The sequence below is a fragment of the Leucopleurus acutus genome, assembly GCF_964270905.1.
Source record: "Leucopleurus acutus genome assembly, chromosome: 12".
Taxonomy (NCBI): Eukaryota; Metazoa; Chordata; class Mammalia; order Artiodactyla; family Delphinidae; genus Leucopleurus; species Leucopleurus acutus.
The window spans coordinates 51,340,019-51,364,009 of NC_139154.1; the positions used below are offsets into that span (position 1 = coordinate 51,340,019).

Sequence of the window (23,991 nt, forward strand, 5' to 3'; positions counted from 1 at the left end):
AATCTAAGCCCACCACTACAGAAAATCACAAAGGAAGAGAGCAAGAGAGGAAGAAAGGAACAAAGGAATTACAAAACAGCCACAAAACAATTAGCCAAATGGCAGTAAGTACATAGCTATCAAAATTACTTTAAATGTAAATGGATTAAATACTTCAATTGGAAGACAAAAGTGGCTGATGGATTAAAAATAAACAAGACCTATCTTTATGGTGTCTATAAGAGACCTACCTCGGGTCTAAGGACACACACAGACTGAAAGTGAAGGGATGGAAAAAGATATTCCATGCAAATGGAAACCAAAAGAAAGCTGAGTTAGCTGTATTTCATATCAGACAAAATAGATTTTAAGACAAAGTCTGTGATAAAAGACAAAGAAGGTCATTATATAATGATGAAGGGGTCAATCCAACAAGAGTATATAACATATGTAAATATTTATGCACCTAATAAAGGAGCACCTAAATGTTAACAAACCTAAAGGGAGAACAGCAATTCAGTAATAGTAGAGGAATTTAATATCCCATTTTCATCAATAGATGATTATCCAGACAGAAAATCAATAAGGAAACATTGGCCTTAAGTCCAGTTGGTCTGACATATAGTTTAATAGACATATATAGAACACTGTATCCCAAAGCAGCAAAATGCACATTTTTCTCAGGCTCACATGGAATATTCTCCAGGATAGATCATATGTTAGGCCTCAAAACAAGTTTTATTACATTTAAGAAGGTTGAAATCATGTCAAGGAATCTTTTCCGATCACAATGTTATGAAACTAGAAATCAGTTACAAGAAGAAAAAACTGGAAAACTCAAGTATGCGGAGGCTAAATAACATACTACTGAACAACCAGTGGGTCAAAGAAGAAATCAAAAGAGAAATCAAAAAATACCTTGAAACAGATGGAAATGGAAATACAACACACCAAAACTTATGAGATGCAGCAAAAGTAATTCTAAAAGGGGACTTCAATAAACAGCCTATCTTTATACATCAAGGAACTAGAGAAAAAAGACTAAATAAGGCCCAAAGTTAGAAGGAAGGAAATAAATGAAAGAGAAATTGAAAAGACAATAGGAAAGATCAGTGAAACTAAGTTGGTTTTTTGACGAGATAAAGGAAACTGACAAAGCTTTAGCTAGATTCACCAGGAAAAAAAGAGAGGACACAAATAAAGCAGAAATGAAAGGGTAGTTGTACAACTGATACCATAAAGCAGAAATGAAAGAGTAGATGCACAACTGATACCACAGAAATATGAAGAATCATGGGAGATTGCTATGAACAATTATATGCCAATAAATTGGACAACCTGAAAGAAATGGATAAATTCCTAGAAACATATGACCTAGGAATCATGAAGAAATAGAAAGTCTGAACAGACCCATTACTAGTAAGGAGATTGAATCAGTAATCATAAAACCCCCAACAAACAAAAGTCCAAAACCAGATGGCTTCAGTGGTGAATTGTACCCAGCATTTAAAGAACTAATACTAATCCTTCTCAATCTCTTCCCAAAAATAGAAGATGGGACTTCCCTGGTAATCCAGTGGTGAAGACTCTGTGTTTCCAATGCAGGGGGCACAGGTTCGATCCCTGGTCAGGGAACTAAGATCCCACATGCCATGCAGTGCAGCCAAGAAAAGAAGAAGGAAACATAAAATAGAAGAGAAGGGAATACTTCGAAAGTCATTTTATGAGGCCAGCATTACCCCAATACCAAAACCAAACAAAGATGCCACAAGAAAATTAGAGGCCAATATCCCTGATGAACATAGATGTAAAAATCCTCAACAAAATGTTAGCAAACCAAATTCAGCAGTTCACTAAAAAGATAATACACTATGATCAAGTAGGATTTGTCCTAGGGATGCAAAAATTGTTCAACATCTGCAAGTCAATCAATGAGACATACTGCATTGATAAAAGGAAGGATAAAAATTATCTGATCATCTCCATAGATGCAACAACAACAAAGCTTTTGACAAAACTTAACATCCATTGATACTAAAACTTCCAGCAAGGTGGGTATGGAGGGAATGTATTTCAATATATTAAAGGCCATATATGAGAGGCCCACAGCTAACATCAGACTTAATGGTGATGGAAAGCTGAAAGCTTCTTTTCTAAGTTCAGGAATAAGACAAGGATGCCCATGCGCTCGACTCTTATTCAACATTGTATTGGAAGTTCTAGCCAGAGCAATTAGGCAAAATTAGATAGATTACATACATAGCATCCAAATTGGAAAAAAAGAAGTAAAACCATCACTATTTGCAAATGACATGATATTATATATAGAAAGCTATGAAGACTCCAGCAAAAGACTGTTAGAACTAATAAATGAATTCAGTGAGGTTGCACAATACAAAATTAATATACAAAAATCTGTTGTGTTGCTATATACTAATAACAAACTAAACAGAAAGAGGAATTAAGAAAACAATCCCATTTACAATGGCACCAGAGAATAAAATAGGAATAAAGGAGGTGAAATACTTGTACCCTGAAAATTATACAGTATCAATGAAAGAAGCTGAAGTAGACAAATAAGATATTTGTGCTCATATCTGAAAGGAAAGATATTCTGTGTTCATGGATTGGAAGAATTAGTATTGTTTAAAAGTCCATACTGTCCAAAGCAATCTATAGATCCAGTGCTATCCCTATCAAAATTCCAATGGCATTTTTTGATAGAAATAGAACAAACAGCCCTAAAATTTGTATGAAAGCACAAAGACTCAGAATACCCAAAGCAGTCTGGAGAAAGAAGAACAAAGCTAGAGATATAATGCTCCCTGATTTCAGACTAGTTACAAAACTGTAGTAATCAGAACAGTATGGCATTGGCATAAAAACAGACACATAGATCAGTACAAAATACAGAGCCCAGAAATAAACCCACACATATATGGTCAATTAATTTATGACAAAAGAGCCAAGAGTATACAATAAAGAACGGATAGTCTTTTCAATAAATGGTGTTTGTTGTGAAAACTGGACTACTATATTGCACTGTACACAAAAATTAACTCAAAATGGATGAATGACCTGAACATAAGACCTGAAACCTTAAAAATCCTAGAAGAAAAAATAGGTGGCAAGCTTCTTGACATTGGTCCTGGTGATGACTTTTTTTGGATTTGGTACCAAAAGCAAAGGAAACAAAAGCAAAGATAAAGTGGTACTGTATCAAACTGAAAATCTTCTGCACAACAGAGGAAACCATCAACAAGATGAAAAGGCAACCTATGGAATGGGAGAAAATATTTGCAAATCATATATTTGACAAAGGGCTAATATCCAAAATATATGAAGAACTCATATAACTCAACAGCAAAATAACAATCCAATTAAAAAATGAGCAGAGGAGATCAATGGACACTTTTCCAAAGGTGACATACAAATGGCCAACAGGTGCATGAAAAGGTGCTCAACAGCACTAATCATCAGGAAAATGCAAATCAAAACTATGAGATACCACATCACACCTGTTAGAATGGCTCCTGTCAAAAAGCTGAGCAATAACAACTGTTGGTGAGGCTAGAGAGAAAAGGGAACGCTTGTGCATTGTTGGTAGGAATGTACATTGGTGTAGAAGCTGTGGAAAACAATATGGAGGTTCCCCCAAAATTAAAAATAGAACTACCATATGATCTGGTAATTCTGCTTCTGGGTATTTATTGGAGGAAAACAAAAGCACTAACTTGAAAAGATATCTGCACCCCCACGTTCATTGCAGCATTATTTACAATAACCAAGACATGGAAACAACTTGTGTCCATTGGTAGATGAATGGATAAAGAAAATGGTAAATATAGACAGTGGAATATTACTCAGCTATTAAAAAGGATATCCTATAATTTATATCACCTGGATGGACTTTGAGGGCATCATGCTAAGTGAAAGTGAAAAGTCAGATAGAGAAAAACAAATACGACATGCTTTCACTTATTTGTGAAGTCTCCCATAATAAAAAACCCAATAAAATAAAATAAAATTCCCCAAAAACACAACTGAATAGATACAGAGAGGCCAGGATTTGGGGGTGGGCAAAATGGGTGAAGTTGCTCAGAAGGCACAAAATTCCAGTCATAAAATAAATAAGTTATGCAGATGTAATGTACAGCATGGTGACTATAGTTAATAATACTCTTATATATTTGAAAGTTGCTGAGAGTAGATGTTAAAAGTTCTGATAAGGAAAATATTTGTAACTATGTGGTGATAGATATTAACTTAGACATACGGTGGTCATTTCATGACATGTACATGTATGGAATCATTTTGTTGTACACCTAAAACTAATGTAATATTATGCATCAGTTACATCTCAACTTAAAAAAGAAGTAGTACAGCTTTATTGGGTGGTGTGAGGATTAAACTAAATGCCAGTAGCGTGTTATTTGCTGCTGCCTGTTATTTCTGTAATTCCCTTCGGGACATCCACCCTCCCACCTTTTGCCTTACAGAGATCCACATTAGACCTCTGGTTTTCCTAGTGTCTCACAGACCCATGTTCTCTTTCCCTGATCACCTAATCTTTACTTCCTCCTATTCTGCAATGGTATACTCATTTTTTTAAATAAATTTATGTATTTTTATTTATGTATTTTTGGCTGTGTTGGGTCTTTGTTGCTGCGTGCGGTCTTTCTCTAGTTGCAGTAAGCAGGGGCTACTACTCTTTGTTGCAGTGCGTGGGCTTCTCACTGCGGTGACTTCTCTTGTTGCAGAGCATGGGCGCTAGGCGTGCTGGCTTCAGTAGTTGTGGCTCGTGGGCTCTAGAGCTCAGGCTCGGTAGTTGAGGCGCACGGGCTTAGTTGTTCCACGGCATGTGGGATCTTCCCGGACCAGGGCTTGAACCCGTGTCCCCTGCATTGGCAGGTGGATTCTTAACCACTGCACCACCAGGGAAGCCCCTATACTCATTTTTAACATTGTTAAAACTGTCTTCTCTCTTGTTTGAGTTTCTGTGTAAGTATTTCATTCTTAGCTTTCCCATTTTCTTTTCCCAAAAGATATAAGCTCCTTACAGTGTCTCTCACCATTGTAGGCTCTTAAAGTATTTGTAGACTTGATAGGATTTCATAAAAATGCAAACCATTAATGAGAACAGATTTTGGATTGAAGAAAAAACCGATTTTAGAACCTTTAAAGTGAATAAGTGCAAAGTAAATTAAGCAAGGCAAAAGTGTAGGCAGGAAAAATAAACTGAATGTGTTTGCAAATGGAGTATTAATGTTGGAGTTTGCAGGGGAAAATGAAAGAAAGGGAAGAGAATGGATGTGTCCTATTGGTCAGCTCTATCCTGCTTCAGACTATGCCAGACTTAGCTTGTTGACACTTGCCATGACTTTAGGGTGTATTTAATGTTGCTATGTATAATTATTTCTAAATAAATGTTTGCTTACCAGAGTTTGGAATATAATTATCTGGTTTCTTTAGTTCATTTACGAATGACCAAAGGGAAATAATATTATATATCTGTAGTGCCAGTTTGGAGAATGGATGAGAATTTAGAATTTGAAAGTTTTTTCTTAAAGTATGGAAGTAACAGACTTACCTAACAGGCTAGGGAAGAAACCATTAAGAGTGTTTAGGTTCCAGTTCACATTGTAAAGAGTTTTGGTAAGCTGAGCTAACTAAACTGTTTAGAGTCTGCTAAGGTATGTGAAATTAGATGTTAAGGAAAAAATGTCTGATAGATTTCAACTATTTATAATGGTGGTTTAGACAGGTTTTTATTTTTAGTCAACTTCATAACCACTTAGTAACAACGCAGTAAATATGAAACCCAGAGGTGTCATGAAAAGTCCATTTGCCTGGTGTTTTTGTACCAGGAAATTCGTGTGCCATCTGGCCCACCCAGCTCATGGCTCCTTGGTTTTTCTGCATCATTAGTTAATCACACTTGAGTGGCGAAAGGGTTGGAGGCTTTTAGAAAGCACAAAAAGAGGAGTAAACATTAAATGGATAGTGATTTAAAAAGTTGCCAAGTCGTGGATTAAACTAAACTCTCCCTGACATATACCTCCTGATTTCAAAGTAGATTGTCATATAATCCTACTGTTCTCAAACTGCAACATAAGGTAGTGGTGAAAACTAGGAACAACCACAAATTGTGAAATGTATCTAGATTGTTCCAGAATGAGATCAGGGACAAGAAAGAAGTAACAGCATGGCCTCTGATGAATGCTTTTATCCACTCTCAGTTTGTTCAAGGCATGCAAAGTCTGAGTGTATGTATCCTTACAGGCTCCTGTGGTGGTCCTGTTTTAGCTGGATAATTGAAACTGGGTCAGAGGCTTTTCCTAAGTCCAGCCTCCCTGAGAATAACCTGTCTCCCAAAATACTAAAATTTTTTTGGTCAAATCTGATCTATAGAAATAACTGGAATTTTAAAAATATGCCTTTGGCATTTTATAAGCATTCTTCTCTTTTTAAAGACCATGAATAAAAACTACTGGGTTAAAATCTATTGTATACTTTGCCCAGTACACTGGAGAAACAGTGGTTATAGCGCATGCTGCTGTTACACATGAACATGCTGCAAAACAGGCACCATACATTAGTTGGAAAGATAATCCATTTTATGTGGTCAAAATTTCAGTTTTAACTGTATTTAATGTATAAGTGTTAGATGTAAATTCATTTAAAGATATTTCTCACACAGTTTTAAGAATCACTAAATTTACTGAAGTCACCTTAATTTTATTAACTATTATATAGTAAGTACAAAGAATGGATAATTTCCTATTTGAGATATTTACAGTTTATAATACCCAACTTTATCTTCGGTGAGAGGGAAAACTCTCCCTCTCCTACCCAGCTTCCTCCTACTTAAAATGGACATTCATTAAAACTAGAACCGTCTTTAAGCCATGAATGTCTTTGACACCATTCAATTTGGTGGACCCTTTTAAAATCTAACAACACTTCATGCTGCTCTCCTATTTGACAACTCAGAGGATAAGATGAACACATTTCTACATTGAAGTAAGACTCTCCTCAAGAGTCGGTATCAGTAACACCCCATTCCTACCAGTTTCTTTGGTATCCCTGAGGCCTCAGTTTTATTACCTGCGTCAGCTAAGTGACGAATTACTAGTTACTAGTCACCCTGAGTAACAGCTGCTTGAGATTTCCTGGAAGGAATCTTTACAGCAGGGGTCCCCAACCCCCAGGCCGAGGACGGGTACCAGTATGCAGTCGGTTAGTAACCGGACCGCACAGCAGGGGGTGAGCAGCGGGTGAGCAAGCCAAGCTTCATCTGCCGCTGCCCACCGGTCTCATTGCCGCCTAAGCCATCACCCCTTCCCCGCCGCCCCTGGCCGTGGAAAACTGTCTTGCACGAAACCGGTCCCTGGTGCCAAAAAGGTTGAGGACCGCTACTCTACAGCACATATATTTGACACTCCCTCTGTGACCTATCTTCAAAGGCGGCTTTTAGTCAAGGATTCCTAGCTACTTAATTACTAAACTGTAGTTCTTACTCTTACAGCAAATTTTCTTGTCACCTGGCCACAAGAGACTGATTATTTTATTGCTTCCTACTGTAAATCATGGAAGGTTTCACAGCACCCTTCTTTCCTGTGTTGTTGCGTTTGTTACTAAATACTAAAGGCCAGAGAGGATGTTTTACTATTTTTAACAATGTATTTCTATGATACACACATCCCATGACAGAGAATGAAAATACCTCATATTGCCTTCCTCAGCCTCCTATCAGCCAGTCCCACCAAAGGGACCTAATAGGGAGACTCCTTGTTAGAAGGCTCTGGGAAAGGTTTTCCTCCTTAATAAGAGGTTCATGAAGGGACAATGCCTTTCCTTTCCTACTTTGGGACATTATTGTGAGAGTACATCATACTTGGAGCTCCTGCAATCATCTTGCATCCAAGAGGATGGCCAAATAGAATGTGAGGGCCTGGCTTCTGAACCAGCCTTGGGGCCAGACTACATTTTATGTGAGACACATACACCCAGAGGGTTTATATGACTTTCGGATTGGTATTCTGTTATTTATAGCCCAAAGCATCCTGATCCATACAGCTTCTTTCCCACATTTCACCAATCTGTAAAGAAAAGTATCCAACGATTGATGTAGTCATTCAGTAAATGTTATTATAATGGCTATCGTGAATTAAGATTTTTATGAAAACTGTCAGAAGAAATATAGTAGACAGTATATTAAAATGTTTTAGTTCTATGGCTAGATGTCACATACAACTCTGTGTATTTTCAGATACATACAGATCGTTTTCATCTTAGCTCTTCTACTGCTAGTTGAAAAATAAGTTTTTGTCGTTGTTGATTTTGTAGTTTCAGTTGCCAGGGTTGCTTGGCTGAGATGAGTTTGATGCTTTTTTTTTTTTCTTTTTGCCAGGGAGGGAGGGAAACTCATTGGGAACAAAGGTTTATTTTAGTTAAGTCATATGCCAGGCAGTATACCAGGATTATACTTCTTTCTAGAACTACATTGAGAACTAAGTAATTTTTTATGATTGTACTGAGATCTAAGTAACTTAAACGAAGCTTTTGTTTTGACTGTGTTAGCTGAGTTCTTAACAAAGCTCAAGTTCTGAGCTGTGTGGAAGTTGACAGATTCTTTGGTTGGGAGACATGGTTCTGGGCTTTAAGGTTATTCAGTCAGTTACTTACTGGAGTTATACTACGGTGGTTTACCTAAATTGGATATCCTGTTGATGTGCACCATCTCTAATACCTCAGCTGCACTGCTGCAGGCTGCGAGGCATTCCAGATGTGAGCTGGGAAGCATATTTTGACTCTAGGCCTTTCAGTACCCTCAGTTGTACTGAAAATTGAAGAATTTCTTTGCCTAAATTAATAAGTAGATTATAAAAACTACCTAAAATCCATGTTTTTATAACAGGGCAATTTTAGGAGAAAGAAGTAAAAGAATTTGGGGGGAGCTTTAGGGTTTTCTGTCCGCTTTGCATTTAGTAGAGAAGCACAAATAAAGACAGTCTTAAAATGATCAATTTGAGCCAACTTTGAAAAGGGTGTTTTACAATAATAGTAAAAAAAAATAGGAGAGATGGACCCAATGTACTTTATAGTTTGTTTTTCAACCTTAATTTCAAGAGATAACTTGATTCTAGCGCCTTCAGTTTTCCTTTCACTTGTGGCTAAATAAGTACCTATAAATTGTAATGATATTTTTAAAGAGAAAGGCAGCATCGTAATACTGGGGAAAAATTGAATTAGCTGTTGTATTTATTATATATGTCATTGTTAAGGGAGTTTACGAAACCCAGTGTGGCCTTTTTTCCCTTGTTTATTCTTGTCCTTAAATCTTATGGGAATTATTTTCCTTATGCTTGAAGTCAGATATTTCTGAGAGTCACTGTGTAATGAATACCAGGCAGGGACAGATCATGTAGCCAAGATTTAACATGTCCTTCCACAATAAAAATAATGTCCCAACTATATCTTAGAAATGTGGTTACTGATAATCTTCAACTATTACAATCAAATAAACGGCATAGTAAGTGAATCCCAAGTAAGAACACCTAGGTCTTTGATTTTAGAATGCAAAATAGCTGTTATTCATGTATTTTTAAATTAAACAGTAGTTTGCATTAACATTAGATGTTCTTAAATACCTTTTTATATGGAATAATTTTAGATGTATTGAATGTTTGCAAAGACACTACAGAAAATTTTCCTATTTTCACCCATCTTCCCCTGATGTTAACCTCTTACACAGCTGTGGAACATTTGTCAAAACAAAAGATTAACATGGGTACAATACTATTAACTAAACTACAGACTTTATTTAGATTTCACCAGTGTTTCCACTAATGTCCTTTTTCTGTTCTGGGATCCAATTGAGGATCTCTCTTTTTTTTTTAAAGTCACCATGTCTCTGTAGTCTTCCTCCATTCTGTGGCAGTCTGTCTTTATTTTAGTGCTTTTGAAGAGAACTGGTCAGATATTTTGTAGAATGTCCCTCATTTTGAGTTTGTTTTGCATTTGCTTTTCATGACATTTTCTCATGATTAGTTTTGGGTTTTGGGAAAAAGCCCCACGGATATGAAATGACTTTCTCATCTCATCAGAAGGGTTCATGATATCAACCTGGCTTATCATGAGTGATGTTAATTGTAATCATTTGGTTAAGGTGGTGTCTGCCAGGGTTCTGCACCACAAAGTTAATGTTTTCTCCTCTCTCTCTGTATTTTATTCGGTAGGGCTGGTTGTGGGCAGGGGGAATTAAGCTTCACCTCCTTGGAGTGGGGAGCATCTACATATTTTATTTGCAATTCTGTGAAGATTTGTCCCTTCTCAGTCATTTAATTATGCCAATATGAACTTATCAATATTTATTTTATTCTTTGCGTTATAATCCAGTACTATTGTTATTTATTTTGTTGCTGAAGTTGTTCCAGCTCTGGCCATTGGGAGTTTTTGCAGGTTGGCTCTTACGTCCTTTTGGGTCCCCATATTTCTTTTTTTCTTTTAATCATTTTCTTATTTTCTGGTGGTACAAGATTCTTGTATTTTTCCCTGCCCCAGCCCTAGGCTCAGCATTTTCCTAAGGAACCCTAGTTCCTTTGATTAAAGAAAGGTGTTAGAAACTAAGATCTGGGCACTGACTGTGCTCTGTATTAGTTTTCTATTACTGCTTGTACCATGAATGGAGTCACCTTAAACCACACATATTATCTCACAGTTCTGGAGGTCAGAAGTCTGATGTGGGGCTCACTGGGCTAAAATCAAGGCATTTGCAGGACCAAATCCTTTCTGTTAGGCTCCTGTGGAGAGTCTGTTTCCTTGACATTTCCAGTTTCTATCGGTCACCCACATTCTTTGGCTCCTGCCTCCCTTCCTCCATCTTTAAGGCCAGCAAGAACCAGCTGAGTCCTCCTCACATAGCCTCACTCTGACACTGAGTCTTTCCCTGCCTCCATCTTCCACCTTTAAGGACCTTTATGATTACACTGGGCCCCCCAGGCTAATCCAGGATAATCTCCCTATTTTGAATTCAGCAGATTAGCAACCGTAATTCTTCTTTGCCATGTAATGTATTCACACTTCTGGGAATTAGGAAGTGGATATCTTTTGTGGGGGCATTATTCTGCCAACCACATGCTGGTGGCTACTGCCTCTCTCAGTGTATAGAGCTAGTAATATACGTAGCTTAGGAATCAGTTGTGCAACAGGAACAGATATCTCAGATGGCACTTCATCTATAATACTGATTAAGTGGTAAATCTCACATAGTATGAAAAACAGGTTTTTGGTTCCACCATAGGGTAAAACCCCGAAACTGTAATCATAACCAAGAAATTGCATCTTGCCAACCAAAAGCCATCAATTAAATAGGTATTTCCTCAGTGTCAAGCAAGACTTTCTACTCTCTGCAGGTAGATGTAATCATCTCTTTGTGGAGTCTAGTGAAATTTGCAGTAAGGGTGGTTTTATCCATTTTGTGGTTTTTCAAATTTGAAATTATATTTAGAATTGAGTTTCCTTTAGGATATTATTTAATTGCTCATATTTTATACTTTGATTTCTGTCTTGTATTTTCAGCACAAGCACATTTGAAACCTAATGATACAGGCATGTTCTAAAAGGATTATTACAGGAAAAAGTCATAGAATTGATTATCTGCCTCCTCTCAATGTTTTTAAAAGCCAGAGCCTCATGTAAGTTAATCATCTTAGACGAGGGATATAGAGAGCATTACCTAATTTCAAATGTGAGTTCAAAGAAGACAGAGCTTCCCTAACTTGGTGTAGCATTTTGCTAAATGCTGACATAGGTTGAAATTCTGAGAAATAGAATTTACTTGTTCTGGATTCATTTGTATAACCATTGTTATGCACAACCACACAGTCAGCAAACATAGTATTTGCTTATGATTGTTGTGATACGAGTTTATGTAAAATTTGCACCTGTTCATATTATCACTCATTTTCATTTAATAGAGGCCTATGGGTAACATTCCCTTGGTTGTATCCACACCCTCTATTCAGGATTGAAAATATGTTGAAGAGAACAGTTTGTTTTATCTCTTGCACATTGCTTTTTGTTTCTGGTATTGCATTCATAGTCCCAAAGTAAATACCGTAATGAATTAATAAGTACCCGGACAACAATGATGAATTAATCTATTTTTGAAGTTCAGTTTTTAGTACAATAGGTGAGTAGTATAGATATTTTTATGATTCTCTTAACTACAGTTGACCTTTGAACACAGGTTTGAACTGCATGGGTCCATTTACCTGTGGGTTTTTTTTCAATAAATACGTACTACAGTACCATACAATTTGTGGTTGGTTGATTCGTGGATGCATAACCATGGATATGAAGGGGATGATTGTAAAGTTATAAGTGGATTTTAGGCTGTGCTTGGGGGTAGGCACCCCTAACCCCCATGTTGACCAGGGGTTAACTGTATATTCATCTACACTAAAATGAAAAAAGGATGAATAGATAAAGAAGATGTGGCACATATATACAATGGAATATTACTCAGCCATAAAAAGGAATGAAATTGGGTCATTTGTAGAGACGTGGATGGACCTAGAGACCGTCATACAGAGTGAAGTAAGGTCAGAAAGAGAAAAACGTATGTTGTGTATTAGCACATATATGTGGAATCTAGAAGAATGGTACAGATGAATCGGTTTGCAAGGCAGAAATAGAGACACAGATGTAGAGAACAAACATACGGACACGAAGGGGGGAAAGTGGTGGTGGGGTGATGGTGGGATGAATTGGGAGATTGGGATTGCCATATATACACTAATATGTATAAAATGGATAACTAATAAGAACCTGCTGTATAAAAAATAAATTAAATTAAATTTAAAAAAAACAAAAAAGGAAAAAGAAAATGCTGAAAATGGCTTACTTTTTATGGAGAAAGAATGCATGTTAAAAATACAGTCAAGTAAATTGGTTGGGTTTTCCTTTTTCCTAGCCAACTCTAAAATTTGATAAAAGAAAATTTAAGCCAAGGAAAACCAGGTTCTAAAATTATGGAATACCTCTGGACAATAGAGTATGCTTAGAGATTACTCCTTTCTGCTTTGAGAATGCAGTGCTGGTAACGTAAATGGGATTTTTGAAAGTAGATGGTGGTAACAGAGCCATGCCAGCATCCACAGAATCTATTTTTATAAACCTGCCAGGCTCTCAGTACTTGTCTGAGAAATTCAGGTGATAGACAGAATGTCCTCCAATGGAAAAAGTATAAAACAGGCAAGTTATATAGACTAATTTCAAATGACAGGATCAGTTGCACTGTCATTTATCAGCCCATAGACTTATGAAATAAATGTCATAAAACTGTATGAGGACCTCAAGAATGTTAAGAAAAATCTGGATATTGCTTTAAACGTGAATAACATGTGTACTGATGGCAATGAAATGAGAAGAAAAAGACTCACGAGGTCTTCCTGTGGTTTTTATGAGAGGGAGAAAACATTTAAGCTAAAGGGAGTAAAACAGATTCAAAAGCATTAGTGATGTATAATGTATAAATGGAACATGAAAAGGCAAAGCACAAAGGGGAAGAATCATCACATCTTCAGAGGAGAGGTCCAAGAGGCTGACTGATTTAGTCATTTTACTTCCCTTTCTGGGATTTCTGAAACGTATACATAATATTTGAAAAGTTTTATGACACAGCCCTATGGGTTTTCCTACTGCTCCCTCCCCGCAAGGGAGCAACAGATATTCTCACTTGGAATGGAGAAATACACTCAACCTGTCAGTATTGTTCAGTCTAGAACATCCTTTACAAATATGAGGACAATGCAGAATTAACATTTGAGAAAAATACACAGCTTTAAAGAAAGTCTAGGAATAAACTCTCTGAGGAATAGACATTTCTCTGAGGAGAGTTTATACTGTGTTTAACTGATACCCTTAGAGAGATTCAAGTATGTATTGCAAAGAGGCTGTTTAGTACAGTGGTTAAAAACATCAGCTTTGGAGCCAGACTGCCTGCATTTGAAACCTGATTTTACCACTTACTAGTTCTCTGAGTTCTCAGTGTGCCTTAGTTTCTTCATCCGTAAGATAGGAATAATAATTTTACCTAGTTCATAAAGTTGTCTTGATAACTAATTGAATTAATTAAAAATGCTTAGAACAGTATTAGGCACATAGTAACCATTCAATAAACATTTTTTTAAAATTACTCCTCTTTGTACTTGTCATAGCTTATTATAGTTTTTGCTATTTGTCCATAAAATTTGACAATTAAACAGTTGATTGCTGAAATAAACTCAATTAGTAGACTAGAAACAGCTAAAGATCAAATTAATGAGTTAGATGACTAAGCCAAAAGATTTTCCTTAAACACAGCAGCAAATGAAGGGAGATTAAAAAGTATGAGAGGACAAAACCAGAAGTTTTAACATCTATCTAAGAGAAGTTCTAAATAGAAAGTCTGAGAGAATGAAGAAGAGAAAAAGTAGTGTTTTCTTAAATAATGGAAGGAATATTCCCAAAGTTAAAGAGACTCATATTGGAAGAGTGTACCAACTGCTGAGCAGAATTAATGAAAAAGTTGCATACTGGTGAAGTCTCACAAAACCAAAGATAAAGAGAAAATAAAGCTTCCAGAGGGGAAAAAAATTATCTGCAGAAATCAGATTGATATCAGACTTCTATAAGAAGATTGTGGGAAAAACAGCTTTGAAATTCCGAGGGGAAAATGATTTAAAATCTCAAGTTCTGTTTTAAGCCAAGCTAGCCTCCAAAATTGAGAACAAAAAAAAAAAAAAAACATTTCGTAAATGCAAAAACTCAAACATTTTTTTGAAACAAGGTCCTTAAGGAGGACTAACAGAAGGACATAGGATATAAGAAACAATGATAAGAAGAGAAGCCAACAGACTTAACCCGAGTCAAGTCTAAATAATTAAAATCGTTCTGTGAAGCATAAGGAATAGTAGTAGTAATAATAATAGCAATTTGGAGGAACTATTGGATGATTTCTACAAATCTTGGAAGAGGGACAAGAGGAAAGCATAATTTTTTGTTTGGGGGAAGATTATTAACTCAAAGTTGATAGAATTATTTAAGTTTAAATGTTTGTAAAAATAGAAAGGTGAACAAATTTTAAGCATGAGCTTTAAAATAATAAAATAGAGTTTATAATTTCCAAAACACTAGCGTAGGGCTGGGCAATTGTGAATGGGAACTTTTTTGGTTACATTTTTATGTTCCTTGATGCAATATCCTTGGTATTATTGTAACTTCTTAATCATAATGACAATAACTATTACTTATTGAATACTTTGTGCTAAATAATCTTAATTTATTTCTTACAACAACTCCTATCAGGTAAATACTGTTGCAGCATAATGCTTATTTTTACGTTTGGGGTCAATAAGGGACAAAGGCTTAAAGCTGAACAGCTGGTTTATGGTGGAACTATGATTCTAACCCAGGCAATTTCATTCCAGAGTTATACCGCCTACAAACTGCACTGTGGATGTAGGTGTCCTCAGGTAAAAGAGGAGACATGTAAGAGGGGGCAGGTGCGGGATCAATTCCAGTACAGGCGGATATGACTGACAATAAATACAGTGGGTGAGCAGCAACTGGACACATGATCAGCAGGACCTATACTAACGTGTGGATTATTTGGGAATATGCTTATTTATATTTGTAGAATACAGTATTCTAGTTTGGACTTAATTCAAACCAAATAAAGTCCTACAGATTTTAAAATCATGATTTAATGATAATTTTATATATTCTTAGGGTACTACAGTATTTACTAAATGAGAATAGCTATTATTTTAGTTGTGTTTTTAAGAAACTACCACTCATCCCCTCTAGCTGAACTAGTAAAAGTATACTGTAAAGATACACATGACAATAAGGGAGATGGACTCTTCTGGGATATCCAAGAGGTGAACCCAAAGGCTGGCCAGCCATTGTGGAAGACTATCTTTGGTTCTTGATCACAATCAGCTTTATGTGCCTCAAGAGCAGTTGTTTAGGTCTTCACTATAGTGTGCTACCTTTACTTTGCCTCAGGTGCTACTGTCTCTGTTATCTGCTTTTTTTGTCCATCCATTTGGTCTTATATATACCAGCTTGTTTTCTCCGTGGTCCCAGGTAAAATTTCTGAGAGAGAACATTTGGCCAAGACAGTTACTGTGTATGGGCCAAGGGTTTCATGCTTCATGGACTATTGAATAGACTATTCATTGTCCGCCTTAAGTCAGATATTTACCACAGTAGTTCTAGTCATTTCTGGCCAGGGAGGGATGCCAGCTGGGAAAAACCTGGCTCGTCTAGAGCTGCCTCTTCAGTAGCAAGGTTGAATTCGCCTTAGAGAAAGGGAATGTGATCACAGCGTATGCTCTAATTAATGTGTTTAGTAGTCATTGCGTATTTTCTTTTTAAAATAACTCTAAAGAAGAGATTACATTGAAAACAGCAATTGGATTTAGAGATCGAGTAGTACAGAAAGGGAAATATTAAAGACAATGCTTGTATACATGGCTTGAGAACAATCCCTTGCTTACTGCTTTGTAAGCCTGATAACAATAGTCATATATCTCTTGTAGGTAACTTGGTTAAAATATCTGTTTAAGTTCGGATTGTTAACTTTGGATGAGTTACTGATAGATATTAAGGAAGTTTTTCTCCTTGGTATTTTAATAGCTAGGTTTTGCTTGAAAAGAGGTTTTTGAGAATTTTGCAAATTCCAGAATTTAACAGACTCCTTTAAGAATATTCTCTGGTATATCTGTTATTTAATCCAAGATCAGTGCTGAATTTAAGGTATATCATGAGATGCTTATTATGAAAGTAAATAATTTATAGTAAAACTCCAAAACTCTGAAATATTATATTCAGAAATATGTGGATATTGGTATTAAAATTATACATAAATACTTGTTAAATTGATTCTAGGTTGGGCCATGCAGGCTGCTGCCTATATCTTCATTCATAGGAAATGGAAGGATGATAAGAGCCATTTTGAAGACATGATTGATTATTTTTGTGATATCCATGAACCACTTCAACTCCTCATATTCCCAGAAGGGACTGATCTCACAGGTAAGGTACCCTTGGTTTGGATCACAGAATTTTAAAACATGAAGGAACTCCAAAATTAGCTATCTAGTCTAAACTTCTCAGTCCTCAGATGAAGCAACTGAATACCAACAAGATTACTGGCCCATCCCTGGGGTCACTCAGTTAGTCAGCAGCACATCAGAACCCAGAACTCCTGGTTTCCAGCCCATAGAATTTATGATGGGCAACTCCAAGAGGTATTATTTATACTTGCCATCTTAGAGCTTTGTATTTTAAGTCTCGGTATATACTTTAAATATCAGCCTTTTACTTTATATAGTTTGTATATAACCACAAAAAACCTCAAGTAGCCAAAACAATCTTGAGAGAGAAGAACAAAGCCTAGTTTTAAAATATCTATTCCCTGTCCTCTTCCAAGATCCGTATTTATCCATTAGACCCTTTTTTTTCAACTTCTTTCTTATAAGAAAAGGATCTGGGCTTCCCTGGTGGTACAGTGGTTAAGAATCCGCCTGCCAATGCAGGGGACACAGGTTCGAGCCCTGGTCCGGGAAGATCCCACATGCTGCGGAGCAACTAAGCCTGTGGCGCCACAAGTACTGAGCCTGCGCTCTAGAGCCCACGAGCCACAACTGCTGAGCCCATGTGCCACAACTACTGAAGCCTGCACGCCTAGAGCCTGTGCTCCACAACAAGAGAAGCCACTGCAATGAGAAGCCCGCGCACCGCAATGAAGAGTAGCCCCCGCTTACCGCAACTAGAGAAAGCCTGTGTGCAGCAACAAAGACCCAACACAGCCAAAAACAAATCAAGTAGTTAATTTTTTTAAAAAAAGGAAAGGATCTAATAGTAACCAATTTCACTTGTTGATTTAAGTTAGTATGTTGCCTTTTTCCTGTTTTTTGTTTTTTAATTATTTATTTATTTTACTTATTTTTGGCTGTGTTGGGTCTTCGTTGGTGTGTGCAGGCCTTCTCTAGTTGTGGAGAGTGTGGGCCACTCTTCGTTGCGGCGCACATGCTTATTGTGGTGGCTTCTCTTGTTGCGGAGCACGGGCTCCAGGCTCACAGGCCTCAGTAGTTGTGGCACACGAGCTTAGTTGCTCCACGGTATGTGGGATCCTCCTGGACCAGGGCTCGAACCCGTGTCTCCTGCATTGGCAGGCAGATTCTTAACCACTGCACCACCAGGGAAGCCCCTTTCCTGGTATTTTTAAAGCCTTATCTCTAATATAAGCTGGAAAGGCCTTGTCCTTTTCCTAAAGAAAATTCAGCCATCGTTAAGTTGTAGAGGGGACACAGGAGAATATATCTAGGACTTCTCTATCTTCCCAGATACCAAATTAACACAGGCCAAGAATGCCAGTGGATCTCAAGGAATTTTTTTTTTTTTTTGCGGTACGCGGGCCTCTCACTGTTGTGGCCTCTCCCGTTGCGGAGCACAGGCTCCGGACGCGCAGGCTCAGCGGCCATGGCTCACGGGCCCAGCCGCTCCGCGGCATGTGGGATCCTCCCAGACCAGGGCACGAACCCGTGTCCCCTGCATCGGCAGGCGGACTCTCAACCACTGCGCCACCAGGGAAGCCCTCAAGGAATTCTTTAAAAGATTAAAAACAAAATGCAGTCTTTCATTCTTACTAAATCAGTGGGCTTCACATCTTTTTTGAACCACAGGTCATTTCTGCAGGTGAAGCCTTCTATTGCAAGTCTAGGATTTCTAAGACGGAGAGAAGAACTGCTCTGGTTGATGAATATTGGTGGGGGAGGGAGTAAGCTACAACAGGAAGTAGTTTTATAGAATCCTTCAATTCAAAAGAGCAAAATTCAAAAGCTTTAGTACCCTGGTTACTTTAAGAAAAATACAGCAGAATTTGAGAAGGGCCCAGTGTATAAACGTCTGCTGTACAAGGGAAGACAGACTGAAGCAGGTTAGAACTGAAATCTAAAACTCACAGATAGTACGGAGAGATCCCTGTGAACTTGTCTTCTAAATCCTCAATACTAGATCGAGGTAGCTAAGAGCTACCAAGAAAGGCAACCCTTAGAACCTGAGAGGAGAACAAGTAAATGAACAATCTAATTCACTCTGTGGACATAGTAATTTATGGAACCCAGTACCCCAAAAAAGAGTGCAAGATGGAAAATACAAATTACACAACTACTTAAGTAGGTGAATGGGTGACTAAACTGTAATATGTTAATAGGGAAATTAAAGTATTTTGGGAAACATTTACCATTAATACCAAGGAAGAGATCTTTGACTAATGTATGACAGATTGGAACTGAGCTAAATGAAGCATGGCAATTTTTATATACTAGTATTATGTACTAAATTATACTTACTGTATATGTTTGATTTTTGTAGTTAAAATTCTAATAGTAGTTGGGTCACAGAAGGTAATACTGAGTGTAATATTGGCTGCATATTGTTTAAGTTTGAAAATATATTGTAAGTTGTAAGTTGATTGATTCCCAGAACTGAACTATCATTAGGAAATTTCAATGGACAGACAGCCATATTTACATTTTTTAATCCTTAGAATGTATAATACTTAAATTTGAGTATTGAAATATCATCTGTGTTAGAGTATAGAAAGTCATTTACTGAAATGATAGATTTTGTGAATGCCAAAATGTACACTAAAGAGTGGCAACTGTGGAAGTTATTTAGTAATTAAAAGCTAATGGGATTAGAAGGATCCAAATCCAGAACACTGAAAACACCAAATGCTGCTGAGGATGTGAAGCAGCAGGAACTCTCATATCTTGCTGTTGGGAATACAAAATAATACAGCCTCTTTGGAAGATAGTTTGGCAGTTTCTTATAAAACTAAACATAGATAATTAGGGGGAGTTCCGGGAAGATGGCGGAAGAGTAAGACGCGGAGATCACCTTCCTCTCCACAGATACACCAGAAATACATCTACGCGTGGAACAACTCCTACGGAGCACCTACTGAACGCTGGCAGAAGACCTCAGACCTCCCAAAAGGCAAGGAACCCCCCACGTACCTGGTTAGGGCAAAAGAAAAAACTAAACAGAGACAAAAGAATAGGGACGGGTCCTGCACCAGCGGGAGAGAGCTGTGAAGGAGGAGGGGTGTCCGCACACTGGGAGCCCCTTCGCGGGTGGAGACTTCGGGAGGCGGAGTGGGGGAGCTTGGGAGCCGCGGAGGAGAGCACAGCAACAGGGGTGCGGAGGGCAAAGCGGAGAGATTCCGGCGCAGAGGATCGGGCCGACCGGCACTCACCAGCCGAGAGGCTTGTCTGCTCGCCCGCCGGGGCGGGCGGGACTGGGAGCTGAGGCTCCGGCTTTTGTCGGAGCGCCGGGAGAGGACTGAGGTTGGCGGCGTGAACACAGCCTGCAGGGCGTTGGTGCGCCGCGGCTGGCCGGGAGAGAGTCTGGGGAGGGGTCTGGACCTGCCGAAGAGGCAAGAGACTTTTACGTCCCTCTTTGTTTCCTGGTGCACGAGGAGGGGGGATTGGGAACGCTGCTTGGGAGAGCTCCGGAGACGGGCGCGAGCCGCGGCTAGGAGTGCGGAGCCCAGAGACGGACATGGGACGCTAAGGCCGCTGCTGCCGCCGCCAGGAGGCCTGCGTGCGAGCGCAGGTCACTAGCCACACGCCCTTCCGGGGAGCCTGTGCAGCCCGCCGCTGCCGGGGTCCCGGGATCCGGGGACGGCTCCCCCGGGAGAGCGCACGGCGCGCCTCAGGCTGCAGCGTCACGCCGGCCTCTGCCGCTGCAGGCCCACCCTGCACTCTGTGACCCTCCCTACCCCCCGGCCTGGGTGAGCCAGAGCCTCCGAATCAGCGGCTCCTTTAACCCCGTCCTGTCTGAGCAAAGAACAGACGCCCTCCGGCGACCTACACGCACAGGCGGGGCCAAATCCAAAGCTGAGCCCCTGGGAGCTGTGAGAACAAAGAAGAGAAAGGGAAATCTCTTCCAGCAGCCTCAGAAGCAGCGGATTAAAGCTCCACAATCAACTTGATATACCCTGCATCTGTGGAATACCTGAATAGACAACGAATCATCCCAAATTAAGGAGCCCTGTGGATGAAAGGCTCTTGGTGCTGCAGCCAGGACTCAGTGCTGTGCCTCTGAGGTGGGAGAGCCAACTTCAGGACACTGGTCCACAAGAGGCCTCCCAGCTGCACATAATATCAAACAGCAAAAATCTCCGAGAGATCTCCATCTCAACGCCAGCACCCAGCTTCACTCAACGACCAGCAAGCTACAGTGCTGGACATCCTATGCCAAACAACTAGCAAGACAGGAACACAACCCCACCCATTAGCAGAGAGGCTGCCCAAAATCATAATAAGTCTACAGACACCCCAAAACACACCACCAGACGTGGACCTGCCCACAAGAGAGACAAGATCCAGCCTCATACAGGCACTAGTACCCTCCACCAGGAAGCCTACACAACCCACTGAACCAACCTTAGCCACTGGGGACAGACTCAAAAAACAACAGGAACTACGAACCTTCAGCCTGCAAAAAGAAAAAAAAGGAGACCCCAAACACAGTAAGATAAGCAAAATGAAAAGACAGAAAAACACACAGCAGATGAAGGAGCAAGATAAAAACCCACCAGACCTAACAAATGAAGAGGAAATAGGCAATCTACCTGAAAAAGAATTCAGAATAATGATAGTAAGGTTGATCCGAAATCTTGGAGATAGAATGGACAATAGAATGGACAAATTGCAAGAATCAGTTAACAAGGACCTAGAAGAACTAAAGATGAAACAAGCAACGATGAACAACACAATAAATGAAATTAAAAGTACTCTAGATGGGATCAATAGCAGAATAACTGAGGCAGAAGAACGGATAAGTGACCTGGAAGATAAAATAGTGGAAATAACTACTGCAGAGCAGAATAAAGAAAAAAGAATGAAAAGAACTGAGGACAGTCTCAGAGACCTCTGGGACAACATTAAACGCACCAACATTCGAATTATAGGGGTTCCAGAAGAAGAAGAGAAAAAGAAAGGGACTGAGAAAATATTTGAAGAGATTATAGTTGAAAACTTCCCTAATATGGGAAAGGAAATAGTTAATCAAGTCCAGGAAGCACAGAGAGTCCCATACAGGATAAATCCAAGGAGAAATACGCCAAGACACATATTAATCAAACTGTCAAAAATTAAATACAAAGAAAACATATTAAAAGCAGCAAGGGAAAAACAACAAATAACACACAAGGGAATCCCCATAAGGTTAACAGCTGATCTTTCAGCAGAAACTCTGCAAGCCAGAAGGGAGTGGCAGGACATATTGAAAGTGTTGAAGGAGAAAAACCTGCAACCAAGATTACTCTACCCAGCAAGGATCTCATTCAGATTTGATGGAGAAATTAAAACCTTTACAGACAAGCAAAAGCTGAGAGAGTTCAGCACCACCAAACCACCTCTACAACAACTGCTAAAGGAACTTCTCTAGGCAAGAAACACAAAAGAAGGAAAGGACCTACAATAACAAACCCAAAACAATGAAGAAAATGGGAATAGGAACACACATATCGATAATTACCTTAAATGTAAATGGACTAAATGCTCCCACCAAAAGACACAGATTGGCTGAATGGATACAAAAACAAGACCCATATATTTGCTGTCTACAAGAGACCCACTTCAGACCTAGAGACACATACAGACTGAAAGTAAGGGGATGGAAAAAGGTATTTCATGCAAGTGGAAACCAAAAGAAAGCTGGAGTAGCAATTCTCATATCAGACAAAATAGACTTTAAAACAAAGACTATTAGAAGAGACAAAGAAGGACACTACATAATGATCAAGGGATCAATCCAAGAGGAAGATATAACAATTGTAAATATTTATGCACCCAACATAGGTGCACCTCAATACATAAGGCAAATACTGACAACCATAAAAGGGGAAATCGACAGTAACACATTCATAGTAGGGGACTTTAACACCCCACTTTCACCAATGGACAGATCATCCAAAATGAAAATAAATAAGGAAACACAAGCTTTAAATGATACATTAAACGAGATGGAGTTAATTGATATTTATAGGACATTCCATCCAAAAACAACAGAATACACATTTTTCTCAAGTGCTCATGGAACATACTCCAGGATAGATCATATCTTGGGTCACAAATCAAGCCTTGGTAAATTTAAGAAAATTGAAATTGTATCAAGTATCTTTTCTGACCACAACGCCATGAGACTAGATATCAATTACAGGAAAAGATCTGTAAAAAATACAAACACATGGAGGCTAAACAATACACTACTTAATAATGAAGATATCACTGAAGAAATCAAAGAGGAAATCAAAAAATACCTAGAAACAAATGACAATGGAGACACAACGACCCAAAACCTGTGGGATGCAGCAAAAGCAGTTCTAAGGGGGAAGTTTATAGCAATACAAGCCCACCTTAAGAAGCAGGAAGCATCTCGAATAAACAACCTAACCTTGCACCTCAAGCAATTAGAGAAAGAAGAACAAAAAAACCCCAAAGCTAGCAGAAGGAAAGAAATCATAAAAATCAGATCAGAAATAAATGAAAAAGAAATGAAGGAAACAATAGCAAAGATCAATAAAACTAAAAGCTGGTTCTTTGAGAAGATAAACAAAATAGATAAACCACTAGCCAGACTCATCAAGAAAAAAAGGGAGAAGACCCAAATCAATAGAATTAGAAATGAAAAAGGAGAGGTAACAACTGACACTGCAGAAATAAAAGAGATCATGAGAGATTACTACAAGCAACTCTATGCCAATAAAATGGACAATCTGGAAGAAATGGACAAATTCTTAGAAAGGCACAACCTGCCAAGACTGAATCAGGAAGAAATAGAAAATATGAACAGACCAATCACAAGCACTGAAATTGAAACTGTGATTAAAAATCTTCCAACAAAGAAAAGCCCAGGACCAGATGGCTTCACAGGCGAATTCTA

The 23,991-nt window shown here is 38.6% G+C and overlaps 1 protein-coding gene across 2 annotated transcripts in view; it reads left to right on the forward strand.

Moving 5' to 3' along the window:
- LCLAT1 (lysocardiolipin acyltransferase 1) overlaps positions 1 to 23,991 on the forward strand; it is a 203,761-nt gene that overhangs the window by 87,597 nt on the left and 92,173 nt on the right. For both annotated transcript variants that reach the window (XM_082852076.1, XM_082852077.1), the window contains one exon: positions 16,921 to 17,067. In XM_082852076.1, coding sequence (XP_082708202.1) covers positions 16,921 to 17,067 — 147 coding nt within the window. The remainder of the gene's footprint in view (positions 1 to 16,920; positions 17,068 to 23,991) is intronic.